Source organism: Danaus plexippus, chromosome 5 (assembly GCF_018135715.1).
Source record: "Danaus plexippus chromosome 5, MEX_DaPlex, whole genome shotgun sequence".
In the NCBI taxonomy this organism is placed as follows: domain Eukaryota; kingdom Metazoa; phylum Arthropoda; class Insecta; order Lepidoptera; family Nymphalidae; genus Danaus; species Danaus plexippus.
The window spans coordinates 1,859,916-1,879,792 of NC_083539.1; the positions used below are offsets into that span (position 1 = coordinate 1,859,916).

Consider the following 19,877-nt stretch of genomic DNA (forward strand, 5'->3'; position numbering starts at 1 on the left):
AAAATAATAAACCACTCGCACGATGATATATATATATTTCAAATTGTTCTATCGCGTAACCGAATATTAGTTTCCGAATGATTAGATATTCACTAATGTACTTACCCAAGAAATAATTAAGGCGATTTTTATTGAAAACATCGCTTTGCATAATATATATCTTACCTGAAACAAATTACGGAAAAATGTAATAAATTACATAGATAAAGTATTAAATTAAACACAATATATACAAGCATTATTGCATACAATGTTATAACAAAAAAAAATAGAAACCTAATGAGAGGAAAATCTTTTCATAGTATCGAACAGTATGACAATTATCATATGCTACGAACATCATGAAGACCTTTGAAAACTAGCATCACAGGACAGGGGAAAGTGAACTCGGCTCACAAGCTCTCACTCGATACCGACGTATGAAAACTTATATATTAATAACATGCAAAAACAACCTCTATCATATATATGTAATGTTGAAAATCGATCGACCTCACATTATAGAGTCACGTTGACTAACTTTCCTTATGGCTATATGATGCGGATGTCATAATTATTTTTATATACTTATTGATAAATAATAAGTGAGCATTGCGGGTGTGGTTTGGATGTAATAAAAATTTTACTTGATACATTTATAACCAAATAAAATAATAATTCTTAAAAGCTTACATCGTTATTAAGTGCGAAAAAATATTTTTTTTTAATATATATATATATATATAATATTATATAGATTTATAATAATTATTCTATTATTTTGATTTCAGAGTCGTGTTCCAATACGTTTTGTAATTAACTAATATAAGCTTTTAAAAAATATTAGCCATCATTACTGGCAATAATTAGCAAATTTAAAAAAATAAAATAGATTTACAGCCATTTTTGTTACAAAATAAAATCTACATCTACATTGTGGATTTTATACGTAATAATTTTAATGGAAGATTTTTTATCTGTTCGTTTAAGACTTCTAATCAACATATACTGTCAACCTTCAGACACCTTAATGTCAATTTACACAGATAATAATAGGTGGTAGACAAAAGAGTTTTACGCCACAAAGGTTGTATTATGCATTAACCTCGGGGTTATAGGCTTCGGGAGGAATATTCGATTCCAACAATCCACTCTCTCTTTCGCTTTCAATGTTCATCGTTGATAGCTATTACGGGCCCATAACCAATTCGTGTTAGGTGAAAGTTGGTTAACCGGACGGCTGGTTGCGTAACCATCGCATCATTAACAACAAAGCGAATTGAACCGTGGCTGACATTATAATACAATTTATGCATATGTTCGGAGTAAGTAGAGTATTTTAACTACATAGTACATATGTCTGTTTCATTTAAGAAGAAAAAATATACACACCATAATATTGATTTAAAGAATTATTCTTATATAAATTATCGCAAGTAAATCATATATAGTCATGTTATATTGAGCAACTAATATACATTGATAGTGCAAACATTATATATGTATAAATTCTCTAAACCTTCCTTTGATTATAATATCCATGTAACGCAAAATTAACACATAATTCAGGGAATACTAGATTAAAATGCGTCCCAAAACGACACATATGGGACTGTCCCAGTTTTATTAGCACAACACAGTGACACGAATTATATTACAATTGTCGAACGTGTACGTTACAGAACACGTAATTGATTATTACGTAATTCGCAACTACATTAGAAAGCGTTTCTATTAATGGTTGTGAGAATAAAATAAGTTTTCTAAATATATCTACAATCGGTTCCGGGCTATAACTGTATCGGAGCGGATCTCTCCTTTACGTAAGATACATTAAAAAGGCGTTTTTCTTTCGATACTTTCGTGCAGTCTGTATGAGTCACGCTTGAGACGTATGATTTCATTTTGCAGCGTACAAAACATCGATTTATTTATTATTATTTTTTTTATAAATTTATCTTAACGTTAAGGTATTTCATTTTTTTTATATTCACTGTTTTAAGTGAAATATTTTTAATTAATTTCAGAATTTATTATATATAAACGGTTTTAATTGGTAGGGAGCATTTGTACAGGTCTTAACAACTGAAAAACGGCTCTAACTGAACTAAGTCTGTTTTGTTTTTATGTACTCTTTAATTAAGTACATTAACTTTGATAGTAAAATTTTTGGTGAAGATTTATTTTAGTAAATAAAATCACTTTATTATTGCTATTATTTTGTTGGAAATTAGCCTTTAGTGGCTTAAAATAATTCAATCTTTGCGTCTATAGAATTTCTTGCACTTGGTGACTTGTACCACACTCCTCCTTCCACCTTTTGTAGTCATCAACGATTGCTACATTTCGCAACCCAGCGAATCAGAGATAGCATTAAATGAAGATTTTAAGACATTTCGTTAAACACAGATTATTTCTATTTATCATCATTCAATTCTAATTTAAACTCAATGCAAACGTAAACGAGTAAATTAAGTGAGTAAAAAAAAAATAAAGTGAGTTATACCAAAGCATAATAGAGTAATTTTACATTTAAATGAAATTAATATTTTTTAATATTATACTAAGCGTATTTGCAATCCGAAAAAATATTAGTCTCATTTAAATGAATACTCGCGGAAGTCTTAGGTCTCATTAAATTTAAATTTCCCTTTACACTTATTATTTTCCTTTAGCTATTCGATCTAGTTACAATTAGTTCTATAATAAATTGTTCTCCATTTCAAATGTATGTGAAAAAAAAATAATGATAACGATAAAAATATTTACGTTCATATTTATTCCCTGCGATGGTTTCTTTATGATAGTTGTTAAAATGTATGCGACATTTATTTTATATCGTTTCTCAACTATTGTTTAATGAATCAATAAATCTTAAAACACTTAATCAGGCCAGTTTTTAAACGGTTTAATTGCGACGTAAAATAAAAACTGATACATTCAACTTTAACATTTTTAACTATAAAAAAAAACAAATCTTCGATACGAATGATTTCTAAATAATGGAAATTTTTTAAATTATATTGATATTCAATTTTACAAATTGTCCATGTGGATGCGCCCGCGTCGAAATCAGCGCCACGTTCGCCACTAATGCGTTTTTGATTACCGCCGAACTTTCACTAGCGTTCTTAGTCCGCACGAGTTTGACTTTTTAGTCTAAAACCATTATGTATACCTATACAAATTTTTGCCCGCGACCCCTTCCGTGTGAACATCGGAGTTGCGTTCAGGGAGAGATGTATATGGCGTGTTAAAACAATACATGTGGGAACACACGTTAAAGCCTTCATTTTAAATAACTTACATTAAGTCTTCAGCGCCATCTGCCCGGCTGATTTGTACATTTAAACCATCTGGGGCGCCAGCCAAATGCGTGCAACAAAAATCATTCAAATCGTTTCAACCATTTAGAAGTTCAGTGACACACACACGTACAGTAATAATTATATAAATATAAAGTTATAAAATTACATTTTTATTTCTTAATATCGACTATTTTATACAAAAAACAGCAGCATATCAATTACTCTGCACACTTCCGAGCTGTGAAGTATTTACTGTCCGCCCCGGCGCGGCGTCGGGAGGTCGCGTAAAGAGAATAAATACTTTTCACAAATAAATTGTATCTTAATACCGTACAGTGAATTGTATCCGAGACACGGGTCCGTCTTTACGACGCAATAAACAACTCTCGGCCCTCGGAGGTACCTGTATTAAGAGCTATCCAATGTTGGTTACCTATTTGTTGCTAGACCATAATAGGATCAAGAACCAATAAATAACTACTTCAAACATAATCAAAGATATCCATCTCTTTGACTATATACAACATCAGGAACGCTATGTTTATTATACACGCCGCTTGGTTAACTTATATATATATATATATATATATGTATATGGAACTACTTTCACGGTTTCAATATGAAATAGAAAATTAAAGCTATTAACACAGCTGTTAAATACAATTTAGATTTTAATTAACTTTACGTACAACGAATATTCCTTAAACCTAGTTCGTGAGAGCTTTCGACACTTCAGCATAACGGTTAATAGGTACTATAACGTTCAAAACATAATTACGCGAATTTAATCTCTGTGGAATCTTTACAATGTTTCTTCTATACTGTAATGTTAGGAAATATTGATAAGGATTTCAGTAAGAGAACCTCCCGTACTGATATGGCGGTTAAATGTACAGAATGCTTAGTTACCGAGTCAAGCCAGGACACGATAGCTCAATTAGCAAGGCAACTGAAACGGGATGTAAGGGAAAACAAATAACATAATTATGTATATACGTATTGTTGGTGAAATGAAAGTAATAAAGAGTTCTGATACAATAAAATAAGATAAATTTAAAGCAATGTATACATTAGAGTAATGTAAGTTCGTTTATTCAAAACGTATCATCCGAAACGCTACTCCGATGGTCATAAAATTTTACACATACACTGCCGGCCAAAAGTTTGAGACCACCTACATAAAAGTTGGAAATTGATGTAAAACCCAAAATAAAAAGCTGAACATGAAAGGATTTGTTGAAATATTTATTAGGTATGGCAAATGCGATGAAATATAAACAAAATATATTAAACACTTCGACAATTTAACTTAAAATATATGTTGAAAAGCTAAACAGATTTTTCATCAAAAAACCCTCCCTTGCATTGAATCACTTTGTTGACAAGTCTTGGCATGCGGGCAATCAATTTGTCTATTGTTTCTTGTGAAATATTGTTCCAGCTTTCTTGCAAAACTCTCCACAAATCCTCTTGTGAGCTGGGACAACAACTGCGCAGGTTTCTGTCCAGCTCTTCCCACAAAAGTTCTATAGGGTTAAGGTCGGGGCTCTGAGGGGGCCACACCATGTTTTTTAACACTCCTTCTGCTTCTTTTTTATCTAAATAACCCCGGCACAATTTGGAGCTGTGTTTAGGGTCGTTGTCTTGTTGGAAAATAAAGCCATCTCCAACTAGCCGAAGTCCCGATGGTACAGCATTACACTCCAATATTTGTTTGTACTGCTCTTTTTTCATAATTCCTTCGACTCGTACCAAATCTCCAGTTCCACGGCTGGAGAAACAACCCCAAACCATAATGGAACCACCGCCATGCTTCACTGTGGGCAGGATACAGTCTGGCATCATCTTTTCCTTGGCACTCCGCCGAACAAAAACACGTCTTTTGCTCCCAAGCACTTCAAATTTGGTCTCATCTGTCCATAGAACTCTTTTGAAGTCTTCTTCACTCCAGTTTCGATGAGGAGGGCCCACTGCATTCTCTTCTTTTTGTTTTGTGGCTTTCAGAGAGGTTTTCGGACGGCTACGCGACCAAATAAATTAGCGTCTCTTAGTCTTCTTTTCACTGTGGTCAATGACACAGGTGTAGACCGGGATTTGTTCACTTCAGCGCGGATTTCTGGTGCTGTCAGGCGTCTATTTCGCTTGCTTGTTACCACGATGAACTTATCCTCGCTAGAAGTTGTAGCTCTCGGCCTTCCCGACCGCGATCTGTCTTGATTACTGCCAGTCTCCTTGTATCGGGTTATTGTGTTATGAACACAAGTCTTCGACAACTTGTGCTGGGTAGCAATCGCACGTTCAGATTTGCCTTCGTTGTGTAAAGCAACGATAACAGCACGAGTTTCACCGCTAATTTGGCGTACTTTTCCCATAATGAGATGTCTTCAGTGTAAGAACGACGAGCTCAGACTAACCAAGATTGAGAAATATTTACTCCATGGAAAGTCAGGTGTTCACAGTGTTTTAGGGAAGTTAAAATTTCCTAAAACTCTATTTACACAAAACAAAGCCCAAATAATGAATAATATTCAGCAATAATAATATTACAATGACTTCAGCGCGCGGTCCGCACGCGGCGCCCATTGATGTTTCTAGACAAAAGACCCTTGTACGATGATAACATAAAAATAAATAGAAATGATGGCTTCGAAAAGTAGTTAAAGTCCATTGTATACGCAGGGGTTAACTTAATTGTTTATCATACTATGTATTTATAACACATTTTATAAAGAAATAATATTTTAACTTGTGGTCTCAAACTTTTGGCCGGCAGTGTATATGCCCTTACCCTTGAACACGAACGATTACCCTTATCCTATACAGAGGGTAAAATAACAGTCCTATATATAGATATACTATATATACTTTTTTATATAAGAACATAGAAATATTTGAAATTTTATCATATATGTATAAATAGGGATAATTTAAAAATTAATAAAGTGATATAATAAATTAATTGAAGAAATAATTTGTTGTGTATTGCCATATTAAAATATTCTTAATTTTTTTTTTGGGGGTTTGTAATGTAGGTATATACACGAGTATATATATGTGTGTGTGTGTGTGGACGTCGGGCGACCTCCAGACACCGTCTCGGTCGACCCTACACCAACTCAACTTCTAATGCACTAATAACTTCATCTAGTTCAACGAACGTTAAGAACAAAGTTAAATTGTTTTAATAATGTCCATTTTCACAAATGAATAACACAAAATTTATCACAGCATGGAAGGCCGTATGAAAATAAAAATCCGAAAAATCGATTTAACACGATCTGAATTTTAATATTTAAAAGTCTCGATAATAATATTATACCATATCGATGTAAAGTTATAGAAATATATTAAATTAAATATAGTTTCTAAAAGCTAATATCGAACAAGTTATCATCACTTGTTTTTGCCTACGACTCCGCGTGTGTGGACTTCGGAATGGGACTCAGGTAGACTTGTTTATTCTGCTAAAACTATGTATTTATGTATTTATATTTATCGATTGTAAGCAACTTCTCTAGCATATGTCACGTGACTTCGTACACAATACGTATATTCTTTGGTCTTGATGTAACTACACGGGATTTATGAGTCAATTATAGCCTACATCTTGTTCTGATAAATAAGCTACTTTACTTCAAAAATATCATCGAAATCGGTCAAATATTTTTTGCTTTAAAGAGCTACAGTCAATGCATACAAACAAACTTTCGCATTTATAACCTTAATAGGATTTTAAATCCGCTTATTATAAATCAAGTATTAAGGAAACGTAAATAAGTGATTTCTATTTTGCGATCGTATTTTTTACCCATGTGCTTACTAATTTCGACCTCATTAAAACATCGGTAAAAGTCAGATTCGACAATTCCGAACAGCGTCCATTGAATATAAAAGAGGCAAAAAAAAAATTCACGTGGTCACATGTTTCTAGGGCGACGGTTACCAAATATACATCGAGACGACGAGTTCTTTTTAAACTATTAGGAAATAAGTGTGACAATTATTTTTAGATACGCTCGTTTGTAGGGAGCCTAATTTTAATATAATGATGATGTGTCATCTGTATAGAAATTCAATGAAATTTCTTCAGGGAGGTTTTTGTTTGTTGCTATTCAAATATCGGGACGTGTCACAGATGCTATAATATAAAAATTTCGCAAGTAGTGAGCGTTGCGCAAACTATGACGTCAGTCGTTTCCGGCCTTACTTTCACGATCACTTTCACCGCTCACGACCGCAACTTTGATGTGAACATTGATGCACAAACTCACAAACAAATATTATATATACATATATATAATATCAACAAGATCTGTCACATGTTTTGATACTGTCTGACAATAGTCTGGTTTTTGTTCAATCAAATTAATTACTTCGAATGTATAAAAAATTTACTTCACAATATTGAGCATACGCAATAAGTATGCTTATTGCAAGAAAACAAAATAGAATAACGGTTATTAGTAATTTAATTAAATAAAGACAATATGTAATATGGAAAGTTTTCAGTGGCGGAAAAAGGTAAGGGATGGGATTTTAAAATTATTTTTATAAACGACTATGAAGACATCTATTCGCTTTAGCAATAGCTGTTATTCTCTCAACCTTTAAGATTGATTTGATTAAATGTCATTAACTGAATCTTAAATATTCAACCGTCAAACTGCGGTTTCACGGGAATAGAAAGCTGGCTGGAGTTATGATCATTAAATGCTCTGATTATTATTTACTTACAGGATTATAATCAAATATGTTAAATTAAATGAAACTGCCTGTCAGTTTTTTATGTTAAAATAACCGCGTTTTATATAACATATGGATATGTTTGTCAGTTCATTCCGGATTGTCTCTAAAACGGCTGGACTGGTTTCCAGGAGGCTCAATAGAACGGATTGATGCAATACAGTGTAACTTAGGTTAATACTTTCCTTATTGTTTTTTATTCCTATTTATATAAATATGAAATAAATTTAATTTTATTATACCTAATTCAGTCTTTCCTTTTTAAGGGATTTTGGTAATAGAATCGAAATTTATACCACATAGTTAGATTAAGTCCATTTAAGCAGCGAATCTTATTATATATATATATATATATATATATATATATATATATATATATAATAAAATGGACGTCCGCGTGCGCCATTCAAAGTAACAATTTTTTCAAACAATGCCAGAGTTATTTGTCCTCTACTGACAGCAAACATCCTTTAGTATCGGTGGTAAAGGTTACCGTTGCTACCTAACATTAAACACGACGGTGGTGAGAAAAACGCGAAAATATCTTAAATTTTAACTACTCCATTACAGTTTTATTTCCTAATTTTTAGCCAGCGAATATGGAAAAGGTGAAAGATTTTAATTATTCACTACCAGATATGTTTGTACACAGTCAAAGCGTCTAATGGAAGCTGCGACGGAGTCCTAAACAATAACTTATATGTATATTCCCACACTTTCTAAGGCTATTGTTGTGAAAGAGACAAATATCTCAGAATTCGTTTGGTAGTGGCAAGTCTGGTGCAACCGCGACTTTACGTTAAGAGACCTGGCTCCGCAGTTACTTTTATTCAGTACGAACACGACCTTAGGAAGTGGACCGCGGGATCTTGAAGTGCTACAATTTACACGTGACTTTAAGTGCAGTCCACTCAAACTTTCCTTTTATATCGATTGTTTGAATTTTATTCATACTAACATTACAAATGCGTAAGTTTGTAAAGGTGTATGTATAGATGTATGTATGTTTGTTGGTCTTTCAAGCAAAAACTATTTAATCTTAATTGATGAAACTTTACAGTAATGTAGTTCAGACGTCGGATTGAGACATGGGCTACAACTTTATCTTCATTATAGTTGTTCTCGTCTTTTATTGCTATGAAGTCACGTGACGCACACTATAGATGCATATAGATTGCTTCAAACCCCTTACAAACCTCTCTTACTCAGTAATCCATGCGGACGAACTCGCAGTCTAAGGTCCAGTAGTCTAAGAGTATATTTATCTTTTGTCTTAAATACTATAAGGCAATATCTGTGTATAATTACACTACTCAGGTAATAAATTAGTTAGTTGTTAAGAACTTAATAATCATTTTAATTGCAATCATCGCTTTTAAAACAAAACAGTATTTTAGATGTTTCCATATATGGTTTGAAAAGTTTTGGTTTGCGTGACTTATTCTTAATTAATTAAATTGTAGTAGTTACACAATACAATAGCAGAAAATTAAAATTTAATTTTCTCCATAGAATGGAATCGTAAACTCCGAAATGTAAATGACAGATAGTTTATACATAAAATCTTTGAAACTAAATGAAACTAGTATTATTCGGATATACTGCGCGGATTTTATTATTTAAAAACTACATAATCCCGACGTTTCGGTTACTTTGCAGCAACCGTGATCACGGGCAGACGAGGTGTGAATTATGTAGTTTTTAAATAATAAAATCCGCGTAGTAAATCCGAATAATACTAGTTTCATTTAAATGAATACTCGCGAAAATCTTTGATCTCATTACCTTTGAAACTGTACGTATATGCATTATTTGGTGACGGTAATTACATAACCGGGACAATCTCCATTTTACCGATTCAGATGACATCCAGAAGGAATCAAGTTAAAACAGACTATTTTATGTCTTAATAATAAAGGTCCTTATTTTTAAAAATTAATCAAGGCCGGACGAAAACCTACGAAAAGAACAGACAAAGTGGCAGGCGAGGATTGAAATTAGCAGTTGTTTTTGAATTGAAGCAAAACCTATCACGTTAATGGAGACAAAATTTTTGTATGTATGAACATTTTTGTACTCTTGCAAGGAAAACTCACTAAACATAATAAAACTTTTATTAATATAGTTCATGCTTAAGAATAACATAGGCTATAATTCATCCCGCAATGTTGGGGGTTCAAGTGGCAGTATAATAAAAAAAAAAATCTATGTAATGACCTAACACAGATCATAGATGGCGCTGTCAATAGTTACCATATTTTTCTTTTTAAAAATATCAACTTTAATTGAGAATTTCTTTATTATTAATAATCTTTTTTAAAGAAATAAACATAACTTCATTTAAATAAAAATCTTTATATTTTTTATCAAGTTGTAAACAAATAGGTTTATAAATTTTAACAGGAAAAAATATTGATTAGTCTATAATATCAAACAGGAAAAACAATTCTATATAAAATTTTTATTTTATAATTATTTATGAACATTCAGTAACAGATAATTTTAAGTGTTTATTAATTAAAAATTCTAAAATATTTCGTAAAATTTTATGTACACACTTTTTGTAGACAGCCTTGATTGTCTTATATTTTTATATGTTATATTAATTTTATCATAAAATTATCTCTTCTAAAAGATACGAAACAAAATAGAAAATTATAAAAATATCGTATGTCACTCACTTACTTTTCATTGAAATTAAATACATATGATATATTTCAAACCACTAGGTGTATAATATACTGAGTGTGATAATTAAGACCAATAAGTTTCAAAGCAATTAATTTAAAAAAATCTTACTTATTTATAAAGTATAAATAAAACGATATCAATTATTGACCTTTTAAATATTAAAAATCTCTCGTACACATGAAATTGTTAAAAGCGGCATCCGTTGAACAATACAAGAAATGATGTAGAAATAACATAGAATAGTAATCACAAACTTCGCCAACAGATGGCACTGAAACCAAATAATATCGAGGGACAGCGCCATCTCTCGGAAAATTGAAAACATCTACAATATTGCAATTAATATGTACGTATATAGTAATATATATGATTGTATTGTAATAAAGTATAACTTACCTTGCATATTATCAAGTAGATAGGTCAACAGCTTGGCAGTACCGTTGCTGTCATTGTAAATGGAGAGCATCTCTTTACTGAGCGGATTCCCTTGCAGACCGAGCATTTGGAGATGGAACAGTTTCCCGAGATCATAAGGCAGTACTCTTAAATAATTATTGTGAAGGTGTAGCTCTCTGGAATAGAAGATAAAAACAATATTAATATTAATTCTTATATAGTATAGCCATGGATTCTCAAAGTTGTTGCAATGGACACACTGAAGCATGCGCAATATTGAATGTGAGAGAAAAGTTTTAGAACCTCTGATTTAAACTATTATGCCAGGACATACAGAAAAATACACATAACTATGCAAAGAATTTGAGAATTTAATATAAATAATTAATTAAAATATATCTTTACAGTTTCTTTGTTTTCACGCATATTATTGTATCTTATCCTTATTAAAGACAATGACACTTATTTAAGAGGCAAGTAATAATTACATTTTGAAGGTTACAAACACCATAACATTAATTATAGATAGCATTTTTTAGCAAACTCCTCGTTAATGAACTGGTTATAAATGAAGAGGAAATGTATATTATAAAGGAATTTTTTTTTTATCTGCTTGTTGGTTTACGTTTTGTGAATTCTGAAAGTCCTAGAACAACATATATTAATATTTCTTTATAAACAGAAAAGTGACATTTGTATGAAAAAATAAATAATTATTAGTAACTACAGAAATATAGAAATCTGATTGGAGAAAATTATAATATATATCATGTAACATAGTTACTGATGTAAATAAAAATAATCCTTACTAAATGTAAATATATTCTGTGATACTTGGAAGTAAAAAGTTTTTGTTTTAGAAATACATTAATGTCTATTGAACAAATTAATTTATTGTCATAATAAATTACTAAGTGACATTTGCTTTGAAATGATTCAATTTTATCTAATAATATTTTCCTACAATGAATCTGACCTGTTTTATTACTTAAATTGCTTGTACTGAAAGCAAAAGAGACGCCAGTCTGAGTTCTTACTATTGCGGATGTTACCACCAAATATAAACTAAGGTAAATAGAGGGCTGAAGACAGCTTATCAATAACAGTCAAAGTGCGAGTCGTATTCGCGCATTCACGGTTCCGTACCATCTACATATAAAAACGTGATAAAAATTATCTTGAATTGTATGAGAAGCCCATTAAATATAAACTTAATTCTGTTTCTTAGACTATAAGAGCGGTAACAGGAATACTAAAGCTGTTAAAATATCAAATGTTTAAATGGCTATGGCGGACAAGGAGCTGACTTATACCGTCTCGTTCTACCCGTTAATTACGGAACCCTAATTACAAGATATGTTAAACACCAATAAAATAAAGTATTAAATTTTTAGCAACATTAAACAAGTTTCCAAAGAAACTGCGTCTTAAACGTAAACACATACAATAACAATATTCGTATGTTTACTAATATATTTTGTTATCTCGAGTTCAGTGACCTTGCGTCTGTACGACGACAATATAACAGCCTGTCCAAGGCTTTATCTACTTATCATAATCTACGAGCTGATACTGAGCGGAATGACCTTTGAATTAATATAATAAATACTTTACAATATATATAATATATATATGTATATAAATTGTTGTTAGGGCGTATGTATATCTGTTGTTCTTTACTACTAAACGAATTTTGATGAAACTTAACTGTAATATAGTTCAGACATCAGAATATGTCATAGGCTATAACTTATCCTGGAAATGAAACAAGTGTAACCTGTATCAAACTACGTGAAGCAGACGATAGATGTCGTTGCCTGTTGGTTAACCTATTTATTGTTTTAGCACAGTTTATCCATTGCTATCTGAGCCCAGTTCCGGTCGACGTGGACGAAGTAGCAGTTAAAAGGTAGTTTGTAAATATATGTTAAGAAATTTAATTTAATTTTAAAAATATTGTTTGTTTTGTTATTAAAATAATAAAAACAATCATGACACCTGCATAAAAGGAAAACCCGAGACATTTCTTTATTTATAATACATACATTTAGATAAGTTATCAGTTATTGTTATTGTTATTGAAACAATACGTATATATGTGTGCAATCGCAACATCTGTCTGTTTGTTCCGCTTAAAGTCTGAAAACGCTGAACCGATGCTGACGGGATTTATATGCTCAAATAGCTGATGTAATAACGAATAACTTAGGCTACTTATATTTAACTTTTTTATATCTTTATATGAATAAAAATGTACATTACAATAATTATCCCGTGCGGGTGAATTCGCGGGCAAAGTTAGTACGTTTACACAAAGCATAATAGGAACGTTTTGCGCATTTTGTTTTGCCATAATTACGTCTTAAATGAAAGTCACTCTACAATGGCGGATTTTTTTGCTCATTCGGTAATCAAATGTATGCGCCTGCGCAGCCCGCTGTGTTGCATAACAGCCATTCTGTTTAGTTGTGGTATATTTGATTATTCTAAGAGAAACCCGTCTTGTATACAATGAGACTGCATTACGTGTTTTGTAATAGAATCGAATAGTTTATAAGAGACATACATTTCGATGATTTATTTTCAATTCAGCCGATACGGTCTGCGAAACTGACTGGTCATATTTTTATATATTGATATATCCAAATGAAGCCCTAAAGAACAGTTAAAAACCCCAAAAAAAACTTATAAAATGATTCCACTAGGTAGTCTATAAAGCAGACTGATATGTTTATGAATTTTCATCGTTAATATTATATTTTGATGCCTTCCTTGTAGCCAAAATTATAAATAACAATTTTTTTGCACATGAGAGGAAATTGTATAAAAAAATCGTTAAAGCAAATCCAGAGCTGGTTGTATGGATGTGAGATGGTGTCAAAGCATGAACTCCAAGGTTTTAGAGTTTCCGCAAACCTTGGCCAGAATTCTCACCTGAGCTGTATGAGGTCTCCTAACTCCGCGGGCAGAGCTCTCAGCTTGTTGTTTGACATGTCCAGCGTGTGAAGGTTCACCAGCTGGTTTATGTCCGGAGGTATGCGCTGCAGGGAATTGTCGTTCAGATACAGCGCCGTCAGGTGCGTCAGTTGGAACAGTTGCGGCGCCAGCGCGCGCACACCTCCTGTTATCTGGAATTATGTTTAATATGACCCCATGCTCTAGGATAATGATGATATTTACGAAAACTTGTAAATACGTAACCTATTTTAGGACAGTAAAAAAAAAATACGATGTTTTTTACAGTTGCATTATAGAAAATGTAGAACATTCGGTATTAAGGCATTGTATTCTAATTTTAATTAGCAAAAGAATGTGCTGTATATATTCTGTTCCCGATACGACAAGTATTACACATATATGTAAATTCCTATATATTACCTCAAGCGTTGCCCAGGCTCCGCGCCTGCCAGATGCCCGCTCCGCTTCCGACATAATGTGATACGTGCGCCCACTAGCGCCCTCATGCCGGTCCTTGTTGCGAGACATTCTGTCACCTACAAGAACAATATGGCCGACCAATTTCAATTTTAAATACGTTTAAAAACACGGCTTCTAGGATACGAGTATTAGAGAACACGGTTGAAATAAATAAAAATAACAAACAACTGACGAAAGAACATTCGACTTAAATTCTGATGTATGAAATTCATATTACTCAACGTATGTAAATTTCAAATCAATTTATACGAGTAAATTTTGCTAAGTTATCTAAAAACTATACGACTAACTGTGTACCTCATACAATGTTTGTTAAAAATCAGATCCTAGCTATTTTAGTTTATTGTTGTAACCTAGATAGAGTTTGTTAAACTTAACTACTTATGGTTACTGAGTAAATACTAAATTATCTATTGAAATATACAGATCAAATGGAAAATTTGTACCGAGAACACTAAACGTTAATATCTAGATAATTATACATAATAAAAATATATATTTTATTTATTTTATATTTTAGCTTTATATTTATATGTTTTGTATTTTATTTTTAAACCAAATTTTCTTTTCTCAACAACGAAACTACGTGAAATTTATAACAAATCGGAATTTCCACAATCTATCTTCTTCTTCCTGGCAATTATCCCAGCATTAGCCAGGGTCTGCCTATCTATGTGAATTAAAAATTCCGGAAAAACCTGTAATTCTGTTTTAATTTGTCTAGTGTTGGTACTTCAAGTTTGCAAACATTTAGCTTTTTTCTAATCTCATCTGAAATAGTTCTTTGTATAATGGAAGCTGATTATTTAATATTAATAAAAACTATCCTGTTTTACACGCTTTTTATTAGCTTCACATGTATGTTTATTTGTAACCGACGTCTTTGGGCGCGATTTTGACCCACTTTAAACGGCCAGATATCGTTCAAACTTTGTAGATTTATCGAGGACCGATGACAATACACTAATTTGATAAAATTATTCCATTTTTCAGTTTGCAAAATATGATTTTTGTTAATTTAAATAATTTTCATCTATAGTCGATAAGATAAGAAACTTAATTAATGTATTAATTGTAATTAAATGACACTGAATTAATTTGCCATTCGCATTCGATGATCTGCAATTGTCGATTAGAATAAAAAAAATAATTAACTCAAATACAAATTGATTTTCTCATAAGTTACAGTGTTTCCGGAGTGTCATATATGATGGACAGGAATTTTTTTTGACCTATTTTGATATTTTTTTCCGTTTCTATTGCACTAAATTAATATTTAGCAAGTATATAATTAATCTCCATAAGTTATCTCGACAATAGTATGCAAAATATCTTGATTCCGTTAACTAACAAGGCTATAATACTAAAAATAGTTGCCAAAATGAGGCGAAAAAAATTTTTTCGAACGTAAAGCACTCTCTGATGATTCGCATCATGAGTCTTGCAATAGTTTAAAATTAAATAAAAACAAGCTATTATAAATAAACCAAACTAAAAAGTAAAAAATAAATAATAGTTTAAAAAAACTCAAAAATACGCTTTTTATAGAAAACCGAACTAAGAAATAGAAAAAAAAAATTATTTTAAATTAAGAATAGTGTTAAAAATTTCAATAAATATAAATTAATAATAGTGTGAATAAAAAAAAATACTTTGTTTAAAAAAAGCGTGGGGTGCTTGGTGTCAATAGTTATAAATATTTTATTGACAGATATGAGTAGTGATTATCATTTCGATAATATCTTAAAAAGGACTCCATGCTTTTTTTAAAATATTTTTTTTTTTGTTCACACTATTATTAATTTATACTTATTGAAATTTTAACACTCTTCTTAATTTAAATTTATTTTCTATTTTTCAGTTCGGTGTTCTATAAAAAAGCGTATTTTTTAGTTTTTTTAAACTATTGTTTATTTAGTAATCTACTGACTGCACTCATTTGAAGAACAATGATTCATTTGCATGAAATTCTGATCCATGATTTACACTCGCGTACGAGTCCCGAGACGAGGCACGAGCTAAAGCACAATGTGACAGTTTAAATAGTCGCTCGAGAGTGTAAACTACAAACGATTCCAGTCTCAATACACTCGTAATAAGAACGGCAATTTACACTCTCGAGCGAATATTTAAACTGTCACCTTATGCTTCGGTTCGTGCCTCGTCTCGCGACTCGTACGCGAGTGTAAATCCCGGGTCACAGCATGCGATCTAATATATATTTTTATATAATTGTTCACAAAATACATAGCTATTTATTTGTGATTTAAAAACTATAATAATATCACAGCCATTATAATTGTTGTACCGTCTTATAGCTGATGGTGAATAGATATTTAGAAAGCGATCTCATTAAAAGCGTGACCTTAATAAATAATGTACCTCCTATAAAATTTTCAGACTGTTGCTAAATTCTAAGTCGACAACCGATCCGTGTCATAGTTTGACCCACTGACAATAGTGAGTTATAAGCCAAAATTATTCTCGTAATAAGCGAACACAGTACGCGACGCGAACTTTCACGTTATATACACATACTGTTAGTACATTTGTGCTAAATACACGTTCCTTTGGACGTCTTTTGCTTGAGCAAAATTTACAGTTACACCTTGCGTGAGGAAGTATATCTGGAGGATTTGTATGCTGACCAAGAGCTTGCATCGTCACTATGTCATTATGTTTCCATGTTTTATTCACATATCCCCGCATATTATTTTATTAACGTAGATTTAATTCGTATTGAATGAGAAACGTAGACGATTTTTATGTATTGTGACGTGACGTGACGAACTTGTGGTAAATATACAGTAGAGGGGAGATTTTAACTTTACCTTTCTAAATATATTTACAAAAAGTACCTATTTGGAGCGAAACTTGTCCTGTATCGAACGCTATTCATATAACTCTCGCATTTAAAAATCCAGTATAAAAACTATTTTTTAATCACCTAAGAATTGTTACTTCTCTTGTGTCATAGGCGGGTCAATTTCTAATCCATTCAAGTCAAGGACTATATTTTTGTGAGTACTGTTGCTCAATGTTGTGGCCATCAAAAATGTTCAACAGTTCGATTGATAGATTTCTCCGTTGTAAATTTTATTCCTTGTATATAGAAATTGAATTTGTAGAAAATCACAATTATGTATAGAAGAATATAAGATTTAGGTATATCTATATAATGAGCAATTCCTATAAAATATAAAGCTAAATACCTACAAACGACTTTTACAAATGCGATCTTGGAATAATCAAGGTTAAAATGAGACCAAAAAAATTTGAAACAAATCTATCTGATTTGTGGTAAACATTTTAACTTTGTGGTTTTTATCAAATACATATATATATAATTTACATTGATATTTTATGAATTATTTTTGCTTTAACATTACTTTATTAACGAAATATCTGCGTGATATCAAAATTTGGCGATGAAAAAGTGAGAACAACGTCGGTAATATAAAGATTATTATTCCATTATATATAAACAATAAATCTGCGGGAAGAATAAATAATTTGTATATTTATTCGAATATCGTTTGTAAAATATCCTAAAATAGACCAGCATACCATGAAAGAAAAGGCACAATATAAGCAATGATCGCGCGAGCTGCTTCAGACAGATAACTTAAGCAATTAACTTCAATACTGTACGTACTCCGTAACGTAGTACAGAATATAAAAATTGTATATATAAAACTGTCGGTTTTAAGGTAAGTATTCAGATATTTTTCATATTTATTGTACGTGTTCGTATTCCCAGCTTAATCGAATAAGACTTAGCTCGAATAAAGCAAAAAATATTGGAACATCAGTATTATATAGTGATCAGAAATTATGAGAAATTCAAATATATATATAAAAGGTACGCTTAGCACAAGGTTGAATTGTCATATACATACGAAGGCTATACTATCGCATTCGTAAATCTTCGCACGTGATAGTATAACCGTAGGTCATTGATGAAGAAACGGTAAAAGTTACGTACGTACTACGTAGCAACAAACAATTGAAGTAAGCTCACTGACCGCAATTATTAAAATCAATGAATCACGATCAATTTCGGGACAGATCAAGAAAATTACACGTCAATAGAATGTTATAAATATTTTGATGTTGGCCAATTGAAACGTACTTTGGACTTATTCTCATTAAAATCCTATTAGATAAAATACGTGGTTGGGTCGAGGAAAATAACGAATGCTTATATCATGGCAATTATCAATATAGGAAACCCTTATCGTTACAATGAATTTCTCTATTTCGGGTACTAGTGAACTTTATATTGCTTCGATGTTTTAGTGTGGAATAATACTGATTTATAACAAGATTTTTATTTACAAAAGCTTCCATGTTACTGGTATTCATTTTTAATATGCTAGGAATATATAATTTCTATGATAGTTCAGTAAGAATCGTATCGTTAAAATTAAACTGATTTACAAATAAAGAAGGCTGTATATGTATATAGATTTCTTTTTCTATTTGAGCTAATCTCCGTAACCACAATATAGATTATCTCGGGATTTAACGGCTAATTAAAGTTAAACGAAACGTTCAGGTCATTTAAGTATAACACCAATTACTAATAATATATAAAAATGTTACATAAACAACATCTATTTTAGTTACATATTGTTATTGACATCGTTTTTCTTTTATGGGGTGTATAAAAAAGAATAGAATAATTCTCGGACATCTACGCGGCAAGTTAAATATATCAAATTTAATTATAATTATAATTATTAAGTTATTTTCAGAATCTAATAAGATTTTTTTATTACCTTTTTTGTTTTCAACTCAAAATCAAAACTCATTTTATTATATATATGTATTCTTCAGTCTGAAGCTACTATTCTGATTAGAATTATATTTTTTTGAGCATAATCTCCACACACATATATACATATTACAGGCAGTATGTTTAACACAAGTTTGCATAGTTACACTACATACGAATCATTTCCCGTTTCCCACACGATAACCTACGTTAATACAAGACTTAATGTGTAAATATTTATGAATGAGAAACTGCTAACGCTCCGTATAGTGTGACGATGGCATCTTGGACTAAGCATAACCTATCACTACAATTAAAGCGTTAAGACTCATTACCAGTAATTCAAGAGTACATTTTGCTTTTCATTCTTTTTTTAAGCCTCGACGCAATAAAGAGGGGTGTGCGTGCGTGCGTGGCATCATAGCTCTCAAACTTGTAGAGTATAGACCGATTTAGATGAGGTTCCTTTCATTTGAAAGCAAGATTTCTCAAGCTCTCGGCTATGTTTGGTTAATATCAGTTAACTAGTATAAGAGTATCAGCTG

General features: G+C 31.5%; 1 protein-coding gene across 1 annotated transcript in view; it reads right to left on the minus strand.

Moving 5' to 3' along the window:
• Positions 1-19,877, minus strand: part of LOC116769237 (CCR4-NOT transcription complex subunit 6) — a 103,093-nt gene that overhangs the window by 80,252 nt on the left and 2,964 nt on the right. Inside the window, exons 2-4 of the mRNA XM_061527769.1 lie at positions 14,496-14,611; positions 14,052-14,245; positions 11,118-11,293 (exon numbers count right to left, since the gene is read on the minus strand). Of these exons, the coding sequence (XP_061383753.1) occupies positions 11,118-11,293; positions 14,052-14,245; positions 14,496-14,603 (478 nt within the window). The 5' untranslated portion in view covers positions 14,604-14,611. The remainder of the gene's footprint in view (positions 1-11,117; positions 11,294-14,051; positions 14,246-14,495; positions 14,612-19,877) is intronic.